Consider the following 24,593-nt stretch of genomic DNA (forward strand, 5'->3'; position numbering starts at 1 on the left):
GAGGTACAACAAAATCAACTCTCTTGGGGATGCTTTTGTGCAATTGTTGAAATGACTTCTAACCAATGGTAATGCTGTAATAAAATGCCTCTGCCCCAGAAGTGTCGCCAAAACCAAAGGACATACCTGCTTAGGTTTTTGAAGATGTTGCAGCGGTCGTCACGCCAGGTGAGCTGGAAGGTCAATGCCGAATGATGGCTCTCCAACACAGCCCTGTTCACAAACACACAAACAGGTGTTTATCTTAGTATGAAAGATTATCTGTGTTGGTACTTAACATACCCATGTAGTACAGAGTTAAAATGTTGTTCCAACAAAATTCAAGACATTAGCGCATCAAATTCTTGACTGTCCTACAGAGGTCTTCCTCACAATTCCAGTGACCAAACGACTGCATCATGCGACCTTACGGATAGAGATGTCAGGAACTGGCCTAGAAGTTTTTACCACATGGTATAAACATCTTGGTTCTTATGACCAATTGCTGATCCATAAGGTCACGTGATCCATTTGTTTGGTCACTTGAATTCTTTGGAGGACTGCAGCCTGCGCCAGCGGACAACAGTACAATAGAATTAAAGCAGCTGACATGCTACATGTACTTTAATATTGTTTATGGTCAAAATGTGAAGGATGCACTCACACATCATTGTACTTATGACCAATTGCTGATCCATAAGGTCACGTGATCCATTTGTTTGGTCACTCGGACAACAGTACAATAGTATTAAAGTAGCTATCATGCTACATGTACTTTTAAATTAATATTGTTTATGATCAAAATGTGAAGGATGCACTCACACATCATTGTAGAGAGTGGCGAGCTCGCTGCTGGCGTTGCACAGGAAGGAGTTGGTTCTGCCCGGATGGTCCACATCGTGTGACACGGCCGCCAGCAGGGCCGCCACCTTGTTCATGTTGTCCAGAATGCCCTGTGCAGGTGTAAGAATTTAGACAGTTGACGGTGGGTGTAAGAATTGGTGGAATCACACCTCCTAGACAATAGCCGTTTGATTGCCGTACTTGCAAACAGGATCGGCCAACGTTCGTTCGAATGGCCGACGTTAGTTTCTGTTTGTAATACGCATTTGGACATTTGAATAAAATGAGAGTTCAATCTTAGGATCCAGAGCATGAAGACATGTTTTTATTGTCTCCATGTTGTCTCGGGAAAGTCTTTTTAGCCTCCGTATGTCGTCTCCCAAAAGTGGTCCCCACGCAATGCAGCATGCATCCTTAGAACTACACAGTGTATAGGAGCAATACCATCCACATTCTCTACGTACACACAGGGACCCAAGTCAAGGTGATCTTGTGGTTAGGGTTGCTGACTTAAGATCTAAAGGTTCTGGGTTTGAATCCCTAGCAGGCCCCAATGTTGTGTCCTTAGGAAAGGCACTTTACACTATTTCCTCACTCGATATGGCTCATTATGGAGTACTAGGAACATTTGGGTACAATGAGGAAAGGATATAAAACTTGTAGAGAAAGACTAAGTCTTGTAGTAACCAACATCAGGAGACGTACCGCTATCCTGTCTCTGTTCATGGAGTGATACTACTAATAGCATATTTGGGTAACGAGCAAATAGAGAATAAAAGACAGTGGCGACAATTTGAAGTAAACAACAGTAAAAGACACAGCGTGCGACGCTTGGGTACAAGAAGAAAGAATACAAGACTTGCAGTGAAAAAGACTTGTCGATGAAGTATGAACAATCAACCAACAGCAGGAGACATACCGCTATCCTGTCTCTATGACCTCTGCAGGCTGATTTAACGGTGCACGCACCAGTTCTTCCGCGACAGTGGTCCATGGTAGTCCGCGACAAAAAAGGGACGAAAGGGTTTCGAGGGTCTGGGTTTGAGTTCACATTTCTCAAAATGTGCTTCGAACTGACATTAGATACTAACATGGCCGAAAAGCGTATGAATTGGTGTGTTTTGGGTGGAAATTGCGTTTCGATCCGAGCCTTACTTCCGGATATCCATACGCGTTGAAGGTAAACTGCCTCTTTGACCCAGATTGACCTTTGTTGCGTTCTTTTGGCCGTGTTGCATTACCTCGCGCGTCGGGTTATTGTGAAAATCACAGTGGTAGGATTTTGTTTATAATGGGCTTGATTATACCTTGGAGTTTTCTCTTTCTGACACTAACAGTCATTTTCGTGTCAAAAAATTTTGTGATGTATTTAGTTCCACGGGAAAATGCCAAATTTTGCGCCTCATTTTTGACGGAAAAATACTTTTTCCCTCTTATATTTACTAAAATTACAAAGGTTGAAGAAACCGAAACTCGGGTTTTCTTGTAGCTAGAGGGATAGCCTTCATTCCCATTCACAGTTGTTTTGGCTCAGAAGTATTTCCTGGAAGAGACGGTCGCTAGACTTAGGGGTGTGCAAACTCGAATTGAGACCCAAAATAAACTAGGGGGTGCCCCCTTTAAAGGAGATCTACTGGAAAAAATAGCAGCAAAGAAAGCCAACAAATTGCATTTTCCCCATGAGAGTGTGTCCCCCGACCCAACCGAAGCGAAAAAATTATGATTTCGAGAGTTTTGATATGATTATACGATGTCATATAATTAGCTGATTTGCCCCCCTCCCCATGCCCCCCCCCCCCTCGAACACGGCCATACAGACTTCAAAGTGGGTATGCTGAACATCAATGACGTAGTATTTACCCAAATATTGCTTTTTTGCATCGCCCTAACACTGGGGCACTGGAATATTGCATATTTACGTTTGATAGTGGCTTCTTCGTCAAGTAGGAGACGTTTTTCAATGAAAAAAGGCCCCGATGACGTCATTCTCGTACTTTCCGGCCCAATCCAGTGTCAAGTTCGCTGTCGCGCTAGTTTACAACATTCAGGCAAAAAAGTCATACAAATCAGAAGGTACATCCCTAGGCTTGTTAATCGCACCGAGACCGACACCAATCTGTAAGGCCTTTTCTCAGCAGATGCCCTTTTATGCCTTCATAGCTGTTAGAAGTGCAGCTCAGACCCCCACCCTAACCAAAGGTAACTCATTTAACTTCGTTTTTTTACAAAACAACATGGATCTGGGCCGCGGAAACACTTGGGCAAGAAGGCTAGGTCTATTCTCTATCAGTTAACGCCAAAAATAAGAACTTGAACGGCTAGCCGTAGAAGTACGGAACTTAAAACGGCACCGTTCTCACTTGAAAAGATGGGCTAGTGAAAGTCATTGTGACGTCATGAAGTCAACTACGTTCTAGGCGGTATGTAGCGTTTATTCCGGTCAGAAATAGAAGAAAAGTCTACTCTATCGCAAGTGCGCCCCACTGACATTCCTTTCAACGGCAAGACTTGTTCATTTAGCGTGAATTCACGGACAAAATCATCTTCAAGTGGAAGCTACCATTGTGACGTAATTGCTATTATGCGCCTTGAATGGTACCACGGCCCAGAGGGGCAAAATCAGCATTCCGACACGGCAACTTTCAACCACCTGTAACTCAAGAACGCAAAGTCGCAAACAAGTCAAACTTCGCATGCTGATAGGGGATACCTTGTTAAAGTCATATATGATATCAATTATGATTTGCATATATTAACGGTGCACGCACCAGTTCTTCCGCGACAGTGGTCCATGGTAGTCCGCGACAAAAAAGGGACGAAAGGGTTTCGAGGGTCTGGGTTTGAGTTCACATTTCTCAAAATGTGCTTCGAACTGACATTAGATACTAACATGGCCGAAAAGCGTATGAATTGGTGTGTTTTGGGTGGAAATTGCGTTTCGATCCGAGCCTTACTTCCGGATATCCATACGCGTTGAAGGTAAACTGCCTCTTTGACCCAGATTGACCTTTGTTGCGTTCTTTTGGCCGTGTTGCATTACCTCGCGCGTCGGGTTATTGTGAAAATCACAGTGGTAGGATTTTGTTTATAATGGGCTTGATTATACCTTGGAGTTTTCTCTTTCTGACACTAACAGTCATTTTCGTGTCAAAAAATTTTGTGATGTATTTAGTTCCACGGGAAAATGCCAAATTTTGCGCCTCATTTTTGACGGAAAAATACTTTTTCCCTCTTATATTTACTAAAATTACAAAGGTTGAAGAAACCGAAACTCGGGTTTTCTTGTAGCTAGAGGGATAGCCTTCATTCCCATTCACAGTTGTTTTGGCTCAGAAGTATTTCCTGGAAGAGACGGTCGCTAGACTTAGGGGTGTGCAAACTCGAATTGAGACCCAAAATAAACTAGGGGGTGCTTTGCATGAATAACTAAAGGTTCAAACAAACAGTTCAACTTTGCTTCAGAACATCAGGCGACGTACCGCTATCCTGTCCCTATTCATGGAGTGATACAGTATTTGGGTAACACGAGCAAACAAGGAATAAAAGACAGCGGCAACGATTTGAAGTAACCAACAGCAGAAGACACAGCGTGAGACGTACCGCTATCCTGTCCCTGTTGAGGAAGTATGCCATAACGTGCAGCACGGCAGTTCAGAACGTTTGTGCCAGGTTGGAGGCCTGCTGGCCTTAGCCTGAGGCCTCCCCTTCCCCCCCTACCTCACCCCTGATTGGTAATTTGGGATAAAGATAAAGAAGAACAGCGTGGGACGTACCGCTATCCTGTCCCTGTTGAGGAAGTAGGCCGTGGCGTGCAGCACGTCGGCAGCGTGGGTGGAGTTGTGGTAGGCGTTGATCTGGTGGTAGTTCCGCTCGATCAGCTGCAGCCACAGTCTCAACGTCACCTCCGAACAGTTTAACACCTCACAGACGCCGAACCGGGAGAAGATCTTCATGCCCAGGTACAGCAGTGGCCTGGGGGGAAAAGAAAGGTTGAATCATGATACATTCAATGTGAAATAAGACTTAAAGTTTACAATAAGTCATACTTTTGGTTTTTCTGTCAGGTTGTCCTTATTTTTCGTTACTTTGTAAACTTTTTCTTACAACGTAACCAAACGCATGTAAGTCAGGATGGTTGCCCTCTGTGCATGTAAGTTTGTAAATGAATACTAAGTAAATGAAATGATACTATCACAGTAACTATAGTGACAGTATTTGAAACATATAATAGTGAACAACCCCAGTAGATTTTCCCAGGCGTTGGTGACTAGTACTCTCTCGAGCTCGATGATGTCAAAGTCCTACAGTGACTGTGACTCCTTGTCCAGGATAGCCTGCACCCTATCACTAACCACAACCCTATCATTCACCCTTACCCCAACCCTAAACTAACCCTAACCCTGACATATCTACCTTTTGTTGGTGACTCTCTCGAGTTCGATGATGTCAAAGTCCCACTGCGGCTCCTTGTCCAGGATGGCCTGCACCCTAACCCTAACCCTAACCCTAACACAGGGGTGTTGGAACATAGGGGTGTAACCAAGCCACAGATTTCTAACATTTATTGGTGACTCTCTCCAGTTCAATGATGTCAAAGTACTACTGCGGCTCCTTGTCCAGGATGGCCTGCACCCTAACCCTAACCCTTACCCTAATACAGGGGTGTTGGAACATAAGGGTGTAACCAAGCCACAGATTTCTACCTTTTGTTGGTGACTCTCTCCAGTTCGATGATGTCGAAGTCCCACTGCGGCTCCTTGTCCAGGATGACCAACACCCTCATTCTAACCCTAACCCTAACCCTAACCCTACCCCTAACCCTAACCCTAACATAGATTTCTACCTTTTGTTGGTGACTCTCTCGAGTTCAATGATGTCAAAGTCCAACTGCGGCTCCTCCTAACCCTAACCCTAACCCTAACCCTATCCCTAACCCTAACCCTCCCCCTAACCCTAACCCTAACCTAACCCTAACATAGATTTCTACCTTTTGTTGGTGACTCTCTCGAGTTCGATGATGTCGAAGTCCCACTGCGGCTCCTTGTCCAGAATCGCCTGCACGTCGGACGGGACGTCAGGCAGGTGGGAGTGGGGGCTGCTGGGAACAAACTGGGGCACTGCAGAAACACACATACGGTAAGAACTCAGTATTCAAACGTATTCAAACTTCATGGCACAACAAACGAAACAGATATATACAAAAGTAGCAGATACAAAAGGTGGCCAGAAAGTTCATCTGAGTTGGTAAAGTACATAATGATAAGTAAACTGTTCTCCAACTTGAAAAATGTCACTCACTGGAATTTTTGACCAAATCTCTAACTTGGTCTTCATTAGCTATCTGACCCACAAGAAAAAATCACGTGTGTACAGCCCTTGGGTCAGATGGCTGATGAGGACCGAGAGATTCGGTCGAAAATTCCGGCGAGTGAAACAATTTACTTCTCATTATTGATACAAAATTTAGTTAGTTAAGTTAAAATCCTCCCACACCATAATTGATGTATAGGGCGGTGCCCATCTCCGTTTCATAGCCCTGGGGCCACACTGTGGTGCAATCACTGCAGCAGGGGGCTAGTCCACTGGCAGTGGAGTGTGTTTAACTTCCATACTGTTTCATAAGTATGTACCATTTTTATAAAGTCTTTGGTATGACTCAATGCGCCTCTTGTCCAGAGGTGCCCTACCTGAGGCTAGAACCCCAGTCCTTCTGGTCCAAGTAATTTGAACCAGATGTGGCAGAGTAGCAAAGGCGCAGACCACTACACCACAGAGACACCCCTGATACAAAATTTACTTTACAAAATAATCCATCCACACATGAGAGCCCTGACGACACTTACAGATGTTCTTTGACAGTGCGATGTCTGACGAGTATCTTCTTCGGCTCCCACACTGCAACATAGATCAAAGAAAAAAAACTTGTATCTTGGCTGTGACTAAAAGTACAAGAATTCAGATAGTAATATATAGATTGACATGGTTTTCTACTCTTGCCCACAATCAGAGCTTAAGGTATTCTAAGAAACATGAGAGCTCTTAATCTCTTGTCCACTAGACTAGCTACTTGGCCATTCAAAGCCACAGAGCTTACGAACAACTCGAAGAACAACTTGAAAATAGTCTCAGAAAGTGACTTGTTCTAGTGGCCCTATACTAATGACCTATCCAAATGTACTTGTATAGTTGTGTAGCTCCTTTATTGTACTTCATTACACCCTGAGGAAGACAGCAGACAAGCTGTCGAAATGTCGGCACTAGTTCTAATTTTGGTTGCAAACTTGAAATCTAAAACAAATCCCAACTGTTTGGGGTGCATGTTGGAAGTTCTAATCACAGATAAACAGATTTTTTTAATCAAGATATCTCCCTGGCAACAGCAACAACAATCAGAACTCACAGTCATGAGCCCCTCCACGAGGTCGGAGGTGACGGGGTCGTTGTCCTTGGGCGTGGAGGTGAGCTGGGGGGAGTACAGCTCGGCCGAGCGCAGGATCTCCAGAACCTTGTCTAGCGCCTGCACCACGTTGATGGGACAGTTCTCCTGAGCAGCGTTGATGATGTTGATCACCTGCAGGAGAGGATTTAAGGGTTTTAATACTACTACCAAAATCCATGCCTGAAGGCTGTTTGCAAACAAAGCAAAATTGCAATTGTAGAAAAATGAACATTAAGAAAGTTGAAATAATTCTATATCTATTTCTATTCAGCAAGCTATTCTGTATGCATGCTCCAAACAGATAAGATACAAGACTGTTCCACTGTAGAGCTTAGGAAAGCCACTAAGAGGCCCAAAATCAACTTTGACCTTTGTCTTCCCTAGAGCTACCCACATACCAAATATCAGCACAATTCAGCAGTAGCTATCTACATGTAAGTTAATGCTGACCATAGTATGCAGAAACACATGACAGACAGACAGGCTCTTTCACGAAGGGGAAAAAAAAAGAAAAACGTGAAAGAGAAAAGTAGTGACAGACTTTGTATGTACAATGTTCCTAATTAGTCATCAGCATGAAGCTGTACCTTGGTGATTGGTGCCTCGATAGTCATGGCATGTATCCTGGCGATGGAATCTCTCCTTTTTCCTCCTGCACCTGAACAAACAACAAGAAACATAACACATCAACAATCATAAGGATAGTCATAATACATTTAAAAGCTTTAACATTAGTGGTGTTATTGGCCTATGGTTAGGGTGACCTGAAATTGAAAGGTGCTGGCAACAAACCCCTGACAGCCCTAAAGGGTTACTAACACCCGTCACACATTGAGGAGCTCCCCACGACCACTCCCCAACCAAGGTCGGTATTGGGCTGGGAGTAGCCTGGAATCCATCGTATTCTAGATCCAGTTTGCTCCTCTGATCGCATCCAAGCAGAATATGACTTTGAGTTCTCAAAATTTGTAGTCAGCTGGCGCATATGACTTTTAAAACTAGTAGGCAACATTGCTGACCAACTCTTGACCACAGATGACCTTGCTCACAACTAACTCCCAACCATGGTCTGGAGAAGGTTGGGAGGCGATGGTTGGCTATGTGTGACAGGGGCTTAACTCCCAACCATGGTCAGGAGAAGTTTGGAAGCCCATGGTCATCTACGAGTATGTGTGACAGGGGCTTGAAACAGGACTGGTGATTGCTGGTCATATGGATTGATAATTGATACTACATGAGATGTAAACATGTGCACGACCACAACATCTAGACAACAGAAGGTATAACTAACCCTCGAAGCAAGAGTTCCCAGAATGAGTGGACTTAATATCCAGGGAGCTCTTGCGAGTGTTAAACTCATTCGACCCTTTACGTCTACAGCAGTCTTCAAACGTGGGCGAACAGGGATAAATAAGTAAACAAACAAACAGGAGAAAACTGTTAGAGGGATTACAGTGCAACGCCAATGGAAACATTTACTGGATGTAAGAATTGTTGATTTAAGGCATCAACAATAAGCTGTTTCACAGTTTGAAATGCTCATGCGCAAGGTCAAAGGTGAATACCCCTAACTTGTAGGCTGAGTTATTGTAGTAGACCATGCTTGATACATGTCTGGACGTGTTTCGTTTGTCTCAGGGGCCTTCAACTTTGACATCTTGCCCACAGTGCATCACAGCATCATGTGCAGTTCAAACCGTGAATGAGCTTATTGAAAGCTTATTCACACATGTCAAGGAATGAAATGTTGTACAAAATGAAACACATTAAATGAATTGGAGCCCTACATGAAAAGACGAAAACCCAAACATCAGATTCTATTATTAAAGCCCTTGTCACACAGCAAGAAAATCAATCAGCCGAAAAGTCTGCGAGTTCTAAATGACATTTTCCACCGTAATACGCCCGGCGTTCACTCCATTCCTAGAGATCGGTAAACGTTTGCAGCTCAGTTGAGCCGCATTTGATGTGATATGGTCGATTTTCAGGCGGAAAAAAATAAGCGAGAAGCAAACCCAGCCGCCCGGGCGGTGGATGTCGCATGAATGGAGGTCAAGTGTCACTACCTTCAGAGAAATTCTCTACGATTGATCCCATTGGTCAATCCTAACATGACTTGGGCCATTTTGAGATTCGGAGACTTTCTGGCGATCAACAAATACAGCCTAAACTTGTTGACTGTATATGACAGAGGCTTTACATACTGTCTGACTTCCCATCACGACATACAATGTAAGATATGGATGTAACAAAGGAAAACACAGCTGGAGGTCTAACACCTGATTCTCTTTGAGATGAAACAATCTGAAACTTCCACTTACCTGACTGCAAGTGGAGGTCTGAATCTGCCTTCAATTTCTCAATACACTGAAAAAATGTATTACAGACAAACTTAGTACATGACACTAGAATGAACCTCACATATATACATGTATATACATTCAAGAAACAACTTTGAAATGTAAAAATAACAGGGTACAGCTTGTATCCGTATCCTACACATTATCTACTATCAACAAGATGCTGTTAAAAACGATCATTTGTTTCATATACTTGAGAGCAAATCGATTAGGGCATATACAAAGTCTGCAGAGAAAAAAAAAAAGGAAGAACTCATATATGCATTCTGAACACAAAAAAATCGTCAACACTTCGTAACGTCACGATTTTCTCTGGAACTAGATGACTCGTCTCAATTTGACTTTTGGAAAATTTGGCATTCATCCCTACCCCACTGATCACTTCTTAGCATATTCTGAGTTTGCAGTTGGCTTTCATCTCTCTCCGTATGAAAATTTCATCCCACCTTCACCTTTACTGATGTCCCAGATCTGATTGCCAAATGAAAATTTCATCCTGCCTAACAACCTAATCTTTTCCGAAGGAGTTTAGATCATCTACCTTGAGGAGAACCCTGACAACGAAGTAGGCCTTCTCACTGACATCCAGATAGTTGGCACCAGCTAACGACTTTTCCGCTCCCTCATCTTTCCCCTGACTGTCTGGCTCTTGTTCATCCTCCTGATCATCTACACCCTTCTCTTTGCCCTCCTCCGACTGACTAACTGCTTCCTGACTGGCAGCTTTCTTGCTACCACCTGACTCATCTTTCCCTGCTTCTGCCTGCTCTTTCTTTTCCTCCTTGCTACTTGCTCCTACTTCTTTCTTGCTAGCAGCTGACTCTTTCTTCTCTACCTCTGCCTGCCCCTTCTTTTCCTCCTTACTACTTCCTCCTACTTCTTTCTTGCTAGCAGCTGACTCTTTCTTCTCTACCTCTGCCTGCTCCTTCTTTTCATCCTTACTACTTCCTCCTACTTCTTTCTTGCTACCACCTGACTCATCCTTCTCTACCTCTGCCTGCTCCTTTCCTACATCCTTGCTAGGTGCTCCCACTTCACCCTTTGCTGCCTCTTTTCCCTTGTCTGCCTTTTTTTCATCACCCTCTTGAGCCACCATAGCTTTTCCCACGTTCTCTACTTGCTCTAGCCGCTCCGTAACGGCCGCGACTGCAGCGAAGTGGGCGACCCCGGCTAGCTCCTCTTTGGTGCACCTCCTCTGCATTCTGCCAGGGGGCACTACTAGCTCCCCTTCCACTTTGTCAATCAGAGCCTGCAAGGCCTCGACATCGACTTTCGGGATCATGGAGCTCCGCGTCCACATTCCGATCACGCTCTCGTCGTAGGACTCCCTACGGGACTTCGGGACGCCGTAGTCCTGACTCACGCGCGACTTCCTCCTAGCTTCTTTTGGGACATTTTGCTGGCCCTGAGCCTGAGCTTGAGTTGGCACCTGAGCCTGATCCTACGGTACAACAAAACTTCCTAACTCCTCCATCACAATCTACAGCCGTGGTAGATAAAACAGTTCAGGTAAAACAACTAACTACCCTCAGCCCTACCCACAACAAAACTTCCTAACTCCTCCATCACAATCTACAGCCGTGGTAGATAAAACAGTTCAGGTAAAACAACTAACTACCCTCAGCCCTACCCACAACAAAACTTCCTAACTCCTCCATCACAATCTACAGCCGTGGTAGATAAAACAGTTCAGGTAAAACAACTAACTACCCTCAGCCCTACCCACAACAAAACTTCCTAACTCCTCCATCACAATCTACAACCGTGGCAGATAAAACAGTTCAGGTAAAACAACTAACTACCTTCAGCCCTACCCACAACAAAACTTCCTAACTCCTCCATCACAATCTACAACCGTGGCAGATAAAACAGTTCAGGTAAAACAACTAACTACCTTCAGCCCTACCCACAACAAAACTTCCTAACTCCTCCATCACAATCTACAACCGTGGCAGATAAAACAGTTCAAGTAAAACAACTAACTACCTTCAGCCCTACCCACAACAAAACTTCCTAACTCCTCCATCACAATCTACAACCGTGGCAGATAAAACAGTTCAAGTAAAACAACCACAATAAAGATAACTATTTCTCCATGATTGCTGTCAAGGAGAACTTGGCCCTACTTTCCCGGTTTCTCTTCATTTAAGAAAGGAAAAGCCCCTCAAAATCCTGATTGATTTTTTTCTTTTCAATCTGCGTAACTGGAACTCCTACCAACTCATAGAAGGATATCTCAATTGAGTATGGTTGACTGCAATATTTTCATGTACATTGTATGTCATAGTTTAAAACATTTTCAGAGACTGAGAGCCTAGTCTTGTCAAACCTGCCACTTTGGGGACCAAAAATAACTAGTCAACATGTCTGTGGACAGGTGGTCACTATAGACAGGATTCTTAATGCTTGTGTTAATGGGAAAATTTATCAAACAATCCTATAAAGGGACCATCAAATTATAGGCCACAATGACCAGGTTGTTGCCATGTAGAGGTGGTCAGTTGTACAGGTTTGACTGTATGACATGTTCACAGCCTGAGAGCCTGTTTCCTGTACAGTACCTGTAGGGGTCCTGAGGTGTGCGTCTGCCCAGCTGATCTCCTCAGGGTAACATAGTGGGTAATTTTTCTAGAAAGAGAAACAGAGAGGATGACTTAAAATGACAACATCTCCGTATCTGCAGTGTACTTTACACATGTAAAAAGCAAGTCTGGCCTTTATTGTTGATCTACAATTAAGGTCTGCAGCTTGTCTTGTTGCAAAGATGACATTTTTTTTCCATGCATTGAAACTTGCATATGGGTAAAAGTAGGCTCTTCAGGCCTCGAAATTAACCATGTCCCGTGTCCCGAGGACAGTAGAATGTGGGTTCGGGACAATTCAACTTACGTTTCGGGACTATTTCGGGACAATCAGAAAATTCTGAGTCAGTCCCCGTCATGGAGGAACTCGATTCAGCGGAAGATTTTGCGGCAAAGATGTTCCCATTTCCATTGGGAAATGTTTGTTAAATAGTTCCATCTGTAGTCAACCTGTTAAGTTGTGCCTAAAAACACCAAAAAAGCAACAAAAACACCCGCGATTTCGGCCATTTGGCCAAGAATAGAAATAAACACCGGCCATCTTGAAATTTTTAGCGAACTCTCGCTAAATCTTGCAATAACACGCGAGAACGACACAACGCCCTCTAACGAGAATTTGTGAAACTGCAGTTTCAAATGTCGATAGAAGGCCGATATTGCCCGATAATATGATCTAGCATCGTGCTTTATTCTTTCTCGGGGCGAAATTAAGTACTTCTTTGTTATTTTTGCCATATTAGAAATTTTACTAAATTAGAAAAAGGTATTGACTTCTTAAAAACTTGTATATTGTATGTTGGAATTCTTTACTGTTTGAGGGCTTTTGTGTTTACTACTGACTGCATGTATATAATTTTGCATGTATTATATTTTGCATGCAAAATGTTTGCCAACATGCAATTTTGTATGCAACTGAAAAAAAAAAATTCTAACACACATATGCCATGGCTTGAGTTCAGGTTCAGACTTGAGTATAGGTTCTAAGCTGAACATGAACCTCTGGAACTTAATCCAGACCCCCCACTAAGTTCACATCTTTGGCCCTGGTTGGGACACTTCGGGACACTTTCGGGACAGTTGAAATCCACTTTCGGGACGATTCAGGGACAATAGGGAAAAAAGTTAATTTCGAGGCCTGCTCTTGTTCTTATCTAGTTAGGTTGGGTGACGTTGTAGTTAAAAATTCTACATGATCTCAATTATAACAACATCCTTGTTTATATATCTGGCATGTTTAACCAGGGTAGCCCAACTCAGTGGTGTGTTTTCGGCAGCAACTCAGTTGGCACCCAGGCTGACATCTAGAAGCAGTTAGCAAGTTACAGTGATCATAGAAAGCCATAGCTGGTTCATGGCCATGTTGATGATGTAGATTGTGCCTCGTGACAAAGTAAGAAGTACCCTTACCCCCCCATGTCCCAGGACTGGGCTCATATGTATGATGTGCTGTTGAACAGTGCTAGTAGATACATGTATAAACAACAGCGATGTAAGAAGTACAAAATGTACCCTTACCCCCCATGTCCCAGGACTGGACTGACATGTATGTACTGTTGAATGGTGCTTGGTATAGTAGAATACATCTATGAACAACTCTGATATAAGAACAGTAGCCTTACCCCCCATGTCCCAGGACTGGGCTGATATGTATGTGCTGTTGAAAGGTGCTAGCAGACACATGTATGAACAACAGCGATGTAAAAAGTACTAAATGCATGTAGCCTTACCCCCCATGTCCCAGGACTGGGCTGATATGTATGTGCTGCTGAATACTGTCTCCATTTTTCCGGTGGTCGTAGACTGTTCCCTCCCAACTCTGTATAGGGGACAAAAAGAAACAATGTTAAACAAAACTCAATCAGTTGCTGGACTTCTCTCAGTTATTCTTTATCAAAAATTGCTACAATACAAAACACAGACAAGCTGGTGTTGCAGACCACTCAATACTACAATTACATTGAATGCCACAATAACACACTGATTGCGATCCATAGAATCAGAATACAATATAAAACAAAGCCGTAAATGTTAAGTAAGCCATTGAGAGGTGTCTCAGCTGAAAGCTATTGGGCAGTGCAGGACAGTTTTAGTGGAGGCCCCACAGGCACACGTTTTATCCTTGATCTTCTTTCAGTTATTTCAAAGATCTATCTTTGAACTGACGGGCTACCCTTTAGTAATACACTTTGGCAAGTTGTACATGTACAGTATATTCACACAGTATTTCGAGCCCTGGATGGGTTACAGCTGTCACTAAACCCGAATGTTTCAGAGCCACAAGCCCACAGTTCACAGATTGGAAGGATAACAGACAGGGCTTCTACACATCTTTCTGACAAATCAGGGCTTGTATACCCTTAAGCCACTTCGTGCTTCAGAACCAGGATTAGAAAAACTTTCATCCCACTTATCTCCAAGCAGATGTCAGGATCCGGCTCATTTTTGGTGCTTTACGCCTGTTTTTGCACCATTTAATTCCCTTCTCTAGTACCACATTCTTAAACCATTTGCCTTCTCCTACTACAGTATATAAACCAATAAAAATGCAATACTAGAAAAGGGTACCAGATGTTGCAGTACAGGCATAAAGCACCAAAATGAGCCGGATCCTTACATCTGCTTGGAGATCACCACCCCATAGCCCAAATTGATGAGGATGACCTACATAGCTGACATCAGTGACATAAGGTGGATTATGGCACACCCCTCTCTGTCTAGACCAGTCCTGCAAATAGTTACAGTAACTGTGAATCTTGAGATGTTCGCTGGCAGTTTTATTTTTGCAGCTTTCCTGGTGACCTCTCCACTACAAATTCATGACACCACAAAAATGTATTACTACAGTGTACTACATGTTCCGACGGCTGTGTGCCTCAAGTTTTGGATTTAGAGGCCACATGAGGTCACATCCTGCGTGAGAGACACTGACAGTCATCTTTGTTTGTTTGAACCTTTGTTTATTCATGATAAGCTCAAATCGGCACGCAGGCCGCTTTTCATTGAGGTCATGAGGGGTCTTTTATCTTCGACTCAAAGGACTACTAAGAGACATGTTCCGACCACTGTAGCAGCAGAACACAGTGGACTACTACTACTACTGTACTACAGAATAGTTTCAACTTCAAAATTGAAACACCAGGGCTCAAAACACCATGAAGCCTCCTTTCCTTCTATCGCAAAATCCGGCAAAAATAGAGGGAGTAACGGTAAACATATTTTTAGATTTACACGCTATTTCCGAACACAAAAGTTACAGGAGGATAACCTTTCGACCCATGACCTACAAATGATGAGTAGGATGACCGACATAACTGTCACTTAGCCTGGGTACCATCCTCCGTAGTAACCACTGGATCAATCTTTTCACTTGATAACCACGGATGAGCCCTCAAGTTAGCAAGTGGTAAGCAGCCGAAAAGATTGAGCCACGGTTACTAACGGAGGATGGTGCCCAGGCTAGCTGTCACCGAGGCCCTCAGAGACAGATAGGCACACCGATATCTGTCTACACATGTCACATCTGCAGATTGACACTAATTGACTTTTGCCGCAAACCTTCAGTTATATATAGGATAAGCTTCTATCCCATGCAAGGGTGAAGAGGATGACCGACATGGCTGCTGACATGAGGCGCTGAGACAGATAGGCGCCCCATTTCTGTCTACAATCAATCTGTCTACACCTACAGATTATTACTCTTTTGCCTTTGCCAGACACTATCTATTACAGGAGCTTTCGCAATACACCTTCAGTTATGTTCTGAAGGTGACAATATCTCCACACCGCTATACATAGAGAATACAACACGGTGTATACTGTATCACCCAAGGTACCTTCAATTCCAGTATTCAAATTTTAGACGGCGATGGACGTGGTAAGTGCGTTTGAATTATTTGATGGAAGCCTGTGTGATACAAGTAGAACCCTGTGTGATAACCCAAAATATCACCCGGTCTGGAACACCCGTATCAAATGTTATCCTGGCCCAGGTATGACATAGATATACTTTAGATACAATGTATCTACACACCTTTCCCTTCTTGATCTGAGTGTTGATGGCGTCTTGCAGATCCAGGCTGTTTTTGTCGCTCTTCGGCAAACCCTTCTCCTTTCCCACCACCTCTTGTGACGTGAAGCCCGTCAGACGCTCGTACCCTGGGTTGACATACTAGAGAACAAAACAATATGGTTAGACACTGATCTACATAGTATTACGTAAGCCATACCATACTAGAGCACAGAACAATATGGTTAGATATACCCTGGATTGACAGACTAGGTACAAAAAAATATGGATGGTTAGACACTGAACCACATTTAAGTCACACCCTGGGTTGACATGCTAAAGTACGAAACAATATGATTAGATATACCGAAGATAGACATACTATTAAGTACAAAACAATGGTTACACACTGAACTACATGTAAGTCATACCCTGGGTTGACATACTAGGGTACGGAACAATATGGGTAGATCATTTCTTACGAGTTAGTGTCCTTAACATGTTCAACCGGTTTTCCCAGTTAAGAATTGCTAGCATTGTATTCGTTTTGCCCAAGTTCATTTTAGTGATGCTGAAGAAAGGTGACAGATGTCACTCGAAATGTCTGGAAGTAAATCTCCAAATTCTACGCAGTTGTAGACTTTGAATTGTCTTTATAAGTATGGTTAGATATACCCTGGGTTGACATATTAGTGTACGAAACAATGGTTAGACACTGAACCACTTCAAGTCATACCCTGGACTGACATACTAGGTACAAAAAAATATGGATGGTTAGACACTGAACTAAATTCAAGTCACACCCTGGGTTGACATGCTAAAGTACGAAACAATATGATTAGATATACTGAAGATAGACATACTATTAAGTACAAAACAATGGTTACACACTGAAATACATGTAAGTCATACCCTGGGTTGACATAATAGGGTACGGAACAATATGGGTAGATCATTTCTTACGAGTTAGTGTCCTTAACATGTTCAACCGGTTTTCCCAGTTAAGAATTGCTAGCATTGTATTCGTTTTGCCCAAGTTCATTTTAGTGATGCTGAAGAAAGGTGACAGATGTCACTCGAAATGTCTGGAAGTAAATCTCCAAATTCTACGCAGTTAGAGTTTCAATTGTCTTTATAAGTATGGTTAGATATACCCTGGGTTGACATATTAGTGTACGAAACAATGGTTAGACACTGAACTACATAAGTCAAACCCTGGGTTGACATACATGTACTAGAGTATGGAACAAAGATTAGACACTGAAGCACATTTAAGTCATACCCTGGGTTGACATACTAGGGTATGAAACAATATGGTTAGATATACCCTGGATTGACATACTAGGTACAAAAAAATATGGCTAGACACTGAACCACATGTAAGTCATACCCTGGGCACATTGCGCAATCCCTGCCCCAAAAATTATGCACCGAATCAGGGCCAGAGACTGATAATGATTAAGTGTACGTCATGAAGCAGCTTTACTTGGATTACTGCCGATCCCAAGGCTTAGTTGCAGCTCAGGTCCGCAGAAATCTGGGGATTTCCTGAAATCCTTGCAGTAATACAGGAAATATCTCACACACTTATGGTTCCGAATTACGTATGACCCAAATAGTACCTAAAAATAAGACGGAAATCATGAGGTTTTCTCTTAGCTTAGGCTCCTGAAATCCTCGTAGTAATACAAGATATATCATACACACTTAGGATATCCCTTCTGATCTGGTTCAGAATTTTAAAATCATTACTTATTTAGTCTAAAGAGATAAGACTGAAATAAAACTAAAGGCTCTCCTTAGTTTTGGCTCCAGTTTTCTGGGCTATGGCTACAGCTATTTATAATCTTTTTCTAAGTATAATCGCTGTCGAAATACAGGTACAGGATACACTCAAAACTACCTGCACTACACACAATTTTTGTTATAAGTTCCAAAAATAATTTCATCAGGTTGGTAGAATATAGGATATAGGAGATTCTTTTTACACAACCAGGTATCATCTCACCTGCTAACATTTCGGTGTCTATCAGACACCTTCTTCAGAGCTTCTGACTAGAGTACTGCTTCTCACCGCTATACAGTGGGGCTTTCGGGTTATGCATCAATGCCCCGCGGGTTTTTGCGTGTATCCCCGCGGGTTTTTGCGTGTACCCCCGCGGGTTTTTGCGTGTATCCCCGCGGGTTTTTGCGTGTACCCCCGCGGGGTTTTGCGTGTACCCCCGCGGGGTTTTGCGTGTATCCCCGCGGGTTTTTGCGTGTATCCCCGCGGGGCAAAAATTGTGTCACGGAACCCGCAAGGCGGAAAACGTTGTGTGAGACCTTCAGGCCAGCGGCGCTTCCGAACTCACGGACGATCTGTTGAGCGCCGATGGAATCCCTCGCGGCCATTTGTATTTTGTGTACATCGGTCACATTTCACGGCGACAATTTTTTGGGGCCGGTGGACACTTCATTACGGAGATTTCGGTACCGGTTTATAATGAGCTTGCGTGTCCGTACCGTAATAACTGATTAGAGCGTCCATTTCACAACAGTAACGTTGGATACGGCAAGGACATTTTATGGATACAGTGAGTGATTGATCGGAAGAAGCCAGTTTCCTTTTTTTTCCAACCGGTGCGCATGAGGTTGTTGACCCCAAAAAAAGTTGGTTACGCAGCTTGCGTTGACATGAGTGCGGCGGGACGATGGTGTTTACGTTCGCGGTTCTAAAAAAGAAAGACAAATAAGAGATTGGCAATAATCAGGTTTTGAGTCATACATGTTGAAGACTAATTGATTTTTTCAGCGTAGATTTCGTTGCCGACCTCGGACACTTTTAATAGTTTTATCACTGCGTTTCGGGCTCCTGATCCCGGTCACAGACTGGGTGTGACTTTCATTGCTCTACGACGACCAGACTTGTTAGATTGGCATTTACTAAAGGTTTTGTCTGAGCGAAAATGGCATCATGGTCAAGGATATTGATCCGTTCTTGATTTTGACGCCGCAAAATCGTCATGCTAATTAGGAGATTCCAATGTAAACTTTCCCCCCTTATACGGATCAACATAGGCTGGTAAGAGATCATATTATACTTTATAGCAGAAAAATATCAGATTTTACCGAGATCGATTTCTGTCTTGCACTTGCCGCCCAAGACGGTCATTTTATGCAGTAATGAACAACTCCCTTTAATCACCTGTAAAAACTCGCACGCCGACGAGAAAGAGTCAAACACGCCCCTGTAGATCCCAGCCTGATATTTTCGAATTTTCACAAGCATCGATACGAGCATTGTAATTTTGTATCGGTTCCATTTAAAAACAGTTTTGACAGAAATAGAATACTAGTTGATCGACCAAAGTTGGATTTTCGAATCTCAAGGTTTTAGGCTTGCGCTTGCCTGTGTCCGCCGGCTGAAACTTCAGTAATTTGACACAGGGCGCCGGCGGGTCTTCGTACACACGTGCTGACTCATGATCAATAGCGAAGAGTGTGTGTAACATATCGATAAGTAATAAAGATAAGTAATATTAAAGAGTATCGATAAAACAGGAATGTTATTGTACCCTATGCCTAGTTGATTTAGAAAAGTAAACAACGACTCTCATCCACTGCGACAGTAGAGTCAGTCCCCCCAGCCTGGCTGTTGCTATGGTTGTGATTGACAGTACACATGTCGGTCCTCTTTTATCGGGTCGGACGGATGTCTATAATCAAAGTCAATACAGACGTGCAAAATGTCTCTATCGTGGGCTGTGTGATAGTATAAGTAAGTTAGAAAAGTTCTGATCAAGGATTTTTGACTGCGAAATGAATACAAATGGCGGGAGCTACTGGAGTATATATTTATGGATAAGTTATTTACGTTGATGAAGGCTATACGCTATCAGGCCTTATGATTAATTAAGTTAATACGAATACAACAATATAGTGAATGAATAGACATCAGTAGCTATTTTTCTAAGCTATGATTCAGGTTTCCATCTGCCGGCTTCCGTGGAATTACACTGCTGGTCGTCGAGGATGCAGCTGGGCGACCAACAAGACCTACCTGTTTCCGTCGGAGCTCTTGGGCCGTCGAGAGTGCATCTGGGCGATCAACAAGATCTACCTGTTTCCGTCGGAGCTCTTGGGCCGTCGAGGGTGCATCTGGGCGATCAACAAGACCTACCTGTTTCCGTCGGAGCTCTTGGGCCGTCGAGGGTGCAGCTGGGCGACCAACAAGACCTACCTGTTTCCGTCGGAGCTCTTGTGGGCCGTTCATGGTCATCGGATCGACTCAACCATTCCACAGGGAATACATTAGGCGTTTCGACGATTTTAGACGTCTTGATCACATCAAGTACAGATAGAAAGCAATGATTGCTGAAATGTTTATCATCATTTCTTGATTTCAAAATGATGGTATGAAACAGACAAAAAACACAAATGTTGTTTTCCTTTCAAAGTTCCGTTTCATATCTGTTCAAATTGTGTTGGCGCTTGTACTTAACGTAACTAACATTAAACTTCTACTATGTAAACTTTCTAACATGTTTGACAACTGTTATGGGTTGTTGAAGGATGTTTCCTCTTCACTTGTGCTTGGTTTGTTTGTCAACAACACAATGTCATGTACATTGTACACACTACGTCACAGCATATACAGGGGTGACGGAAGGTAAGTTTATACCAGGATCATCGATCATCATTGGGCAGCTACTGTTCCGGGAGTGGGACATTTTTGCGACTGGTGAGACAACAGCCAAGGCGCTGCTAGAGGTATGCTCCAAAATCTTTGGACCCATCGGGTACTAGCTCGACCAAGTTTATAACATCCTTGGTTCAACATTTCAGTTGTAACTAATTGCTCATTTTTGGTAAGTTACTACAGAAGTAACATTAGCTTTTAGTCGTGATTAGTTTGGTTTGATAATTACGACAGACGGTAGGTTACTTAACGTATGTTAGTAATAATTCAAAGAACATGAACGTGTTAGTGAATAGCTGTTGGTTGGATGTTGAAATAGTTCCGTTTATAATAAACAGTCAAAGTCAAAAACCATGAAAAAAAGACAATTCCACACAAAATAACTGGTAAAATAGTTCGGCGATGGTCCAATTCGGCGAATAGTATCACACAGTTAAAAGCGTGCCTCCAAACTTCCGGGGAAATTTTATCTGAAAAAGAAAACAATAACTAAAAATTAAAGCATTTCAATATAGTACGGGATTCAAACGACAATATTACCACATATACTAGTACTCAGATCGCGTGGATCATTTACACCCACACCAAGATAAATTTCGATTTCTCCGAAACTGTTTATAGAATATACTAGAACAAACAATGAAAAAATAAGTACATGTCAACACAGGGCGGAGAAGAAAAAAAAACAACGTTCAGAATGCTATTACAATCAGCGCGGTGCGCTTCTTTGAAAACATGCCGTCAAAGAAACCGCGCCTCGCCGCCCATGTGTCAATCAAACTGAGCCGTGCACGAATCCACCTGGGGTCTGGACAAGACCAGTTCAAGTTACAAATTCGGGAGGTTCAATTTTTGCTACAAATTATTCCACTGGTATCTGAACAAGTTACATACTCAGTACACGCGTAAAAAGACCATCATATCTATCTATTTCCGACCGCAATGATGCAGATCTCATGTTTGCACTAGAAATCCTTAATTCGACAACATGACGCCAACATGACAAAGGAACATGCCCCGTGCCATGGTGTTTGCGCGTCGTGCGTCATACTTTAGGAACCTCCAAATTTGCATAAACAGGTCACGTTCCAGTTTTCAATGCGGAAGCGGGTTCCCACGATAGCGGTGCGGAGCTTCAAGCTCGAACACAGCCCGAAGGAAGATAACTGCAGGTCGACGCTTGTCAAATAGACATGCCTCTCGTGTGCCTTGTGTACCTGGTAGTGGGACCTCCAGGACTTTGCACGACTACAGGAGCCGTACGGGTCATTCCCTGACGATCATTCCGATAGTATTTTGTTCGGAGCTCGAATTTGTTATTGTTATGCTAAGATAGTTTATCTTTGCCGGAAGATTACCAGACAAACACAAATTATTCTTTTTACAGTAGCGTCTACAATGATTAATCGTACACTCTTCATTATGAGTACAAGTACATACGGTAATACCGCTACCATGTGATGCCATTTTCTTCGGGTGGCCCTGACGCTAGCCGCGGCAGCGATGCGTCCGCGTCGCATCATCGGACACATCATGATTTGCGGTGTTAAAAAAATATGCATTTTTTTATGAAATATAAAAATTTATGAAATATAAAAAAATACATCTTGGTGGAATGACGCCACTAGTGTTTATTTGTTCTGTTTTTTATACCGTATGTGCTGCAGAGTCGGCTGTCTCTAAGTGTTGCCAATTTGCTCTGGAGTCCGCTCGTGAAAATTGTTGCAAAATCTACCCGAAACAACGTGGTACAAAGCAGCGCCGGTGCGCGGTGCGTTCTAGATTGAAGGTCTCACACTGCAGATCGGGCTGCGGGACAGACCGACGGCCCGCGGGGATACACGCAAAACCCCGCGGGTGTACACGCAAAAACCCGCGGGGGTACACGCAAAACCCCGCGGGTGTACACGCAAAAACCCGCGGGGGTACACGCAAAACCCCGCGGGTGTACACGCAAAAACCCGCGGGGGTACACGCAGAAACCCGCGGGGATACACGCGGGGTTTGATGCATAACCCGAAGACCGAAGTAGCCGATGTAGGTGGCGCCTTTGCATACTGGCCTAGCCTTCTGTTTTCATGATTTTTTTTTCTAAATTTTTTATTTTTTTTCTAAATCTGTTAACCAAGAAATTAAATTGGTGTGGCCTTACCATGAGTTGGTGATCCTGGTTGCAGATCTCAATGGCTTCCGACACATTCTCAATGGCAGCGAACAGGGCCTGACAGGCTCTGAGAGGAGGCAAGACACAACTCAGTTGTTATCATGAATACTGTAAATGCAGAAATGTTCACGGTTAGAGCTGTGTACCTAAACAAATTTTAGGTACAGATACAGGTACAGGTACACGGGTGTAGGTACAGGTCCGGACCTGAACCTGTACCTAAACTACTTGTTCGGAAAATGCTAGATTTTCAATAAGGACAAAAGCATGTTTGAACTGGTAAAAACATAATATTTGATTGTGCTAGGTATTGTTTTTATGAAAACCCAGATGAAAAATGTCTCCAGCCATGCAAATGTGTCTTCTGTGCTTTAGAGTGGCATTAGAGCACTGCCACGGTAATTTCATAGTAATTTTATCTGTCAAAGTGGCCATCTCCTGAGTCAGGTCCAGTACCAATACAGCAGGGTCAGGTATTTTGGACCTGTACCTAATTGATTGTACCCGGTACTGTATCGGTACAGTGTACGGGTACACAGCTCTATTCACGGTGGTTTTATGTTTGCAGTTTTTGGGGTGAACTCTTTACTGTGGACTTAAAACTAGAGCAAAAAGTGTTTCCATTGTGTGAATGTAGTGCAACCATGGTCCAAATACAAACTTTAAACCACCATGCATGAACACTCCATTTTCTCCCTACCGCCTGAATTCTTAGGTCAGCAAAATTGCAGGTTGTTAACTTTTTTTCCTGTGATCTTGAAAATCTTTCTGCAGAATGCAGACGGGTATTTCGAACACTGATATAAGCTTAGGTTGATCTGAGCTGTTGTGCTCAATGCTCACAATGGCTGCATTTTTCAAGTCAGACGACCCACAGCACAAAGCGGTTTCTACTAGTAAGGTTGTTGCAGCTCAGCCAAAAGGTCAACGAACCCACACAGGGAAACAACATAATCCAGGCTGGTTTGTGGGGATACAGGTTACTGCCGGTCATGTCGAGTTTCGGCCTTTCAACTTACATTAGGACCTCTACATAAGGACCACCTGCCGGTTGATATACCACTGCCAACTGGATTTGGGGTTAAATGGACCTTTTGGGGGTGCTTACCCAAAATGGTCACTCTTTTTAACCCACTTTCCAGGTAAAATGGGGTAAGGACCCCCAAAGCGTCTGTTTAACCCCAAATCCAGTTGGGAGTGTACAGTCAAACCTGTACAAGTAACCACCTCTACATTTGTACATGAGGAAGGACCACCTGAAGGACCACTTTTTGGTGGTCCCTAAATAATTTTCCCCATTGGCACAAGTTGTAGTTTCCACCTGTCCACATAGACCAGATTGATAGGTCTCCAGAGCAGTCTTCTTGGGCAGTTTTGACTGTATAAACCTAGATATCATCACAGTCATTTGTCAAACTGTTTATAACTCACCATATCATCAGTCTTTATGTCAGTGCCATGTTGAACTTTATGTATGAGACAGGATCGTTAATCTCACTGACATATCTGGTTTAGCTGACTTCTCGTGTCATCCTACTAAAG

General features: G+C 43.2%; 1 protein-coding gene across 7 annotated transcripts in view; it reads right to left on the reverse strand.

Annotated features, from left to right (window-relative positions):
- Positions 1-24,593, reverse strand: part of LOC136428948 (high affinity cAMP-specific and IBMX-insensitive 3',5'-cyclic phosphodiesterase 8B-like) — a 72,605-nt gene that overhangs the window by 8,537 nt on the left and 39,475 nt on the right. For 4 of the 7 annotated variants that reach the window (XM_066418794.1, XM_066418793.1, XM_066418797.1 and 1 more), the window contains exons 8-21: positions 23,040-23,118; positions 16,234-16,371; positions 13,931-14,019; positions 12,183-12,249; positions 10,163-11,062; positions 9,583-9,628; positions 8,553-8,645; positions 7,849-7,919; positions 7,223-7,393; positions 6,666-6,717; positions 5,810-5,939; positions 4,596-4,794; positions 802-932; positions 127-213 (exon numbers count right to left, since the gene is read on the reverse strand). In XM_066418794.1, coding sequence (XP_066274891.1) covers positions 127-213; positions 802-932; positions 4,596-4,794; positions 5,810-5,939; positions 6,666-6,717; positions 7,223-7,393; positions 7,849-7,919; positions 8,553-8,645; positions 9,583-9,628; positions 10,163-11,062; positions 12,183-12,249; positions 13,931-14,019; positions 16,234-16,371; positions 23,040-23,118 — 2,253 coding nt within the window. The remainder of the gene's footprint in view (positions 1-126; positions 214-801; positions 933-4,595; positions 4,795-5,809; positions 5,940-6,665; positions 6,718-7,222; positions 7,394-7,848; positions 7,920-8,552; positions 8,646-9,582; positions 9,629-10,162; positions 11,063-12,182; positions 12,250-13,930; positions 14,020-16,233; positions 16,372-23,039; positions 23,119-24,593) is intronic. The other 3 variants (XM_066418795.1, XM_066418799.1, XM_066418800.1) reach the window with 3 other exon arrangements.

The sequence above is a fragment of the Branchiostoma lanceolatum genome, chromosome 2 (genome assembly GCF_035083965.1).
Source record: "Branchiostoma lanceolatum isolate klBraLanc5 chromosome 2, klBraLanc5.hap2, whole genome shotgun sequence".
NCBI classification, from domain to species: domain Eukaryota; kingdom Metazoa; phylum Chordata; class Leptocardii; order Amphioxiformes; family Branchiostomatidae; genus Branchiostoma; species Branchiostoma lanceolatum.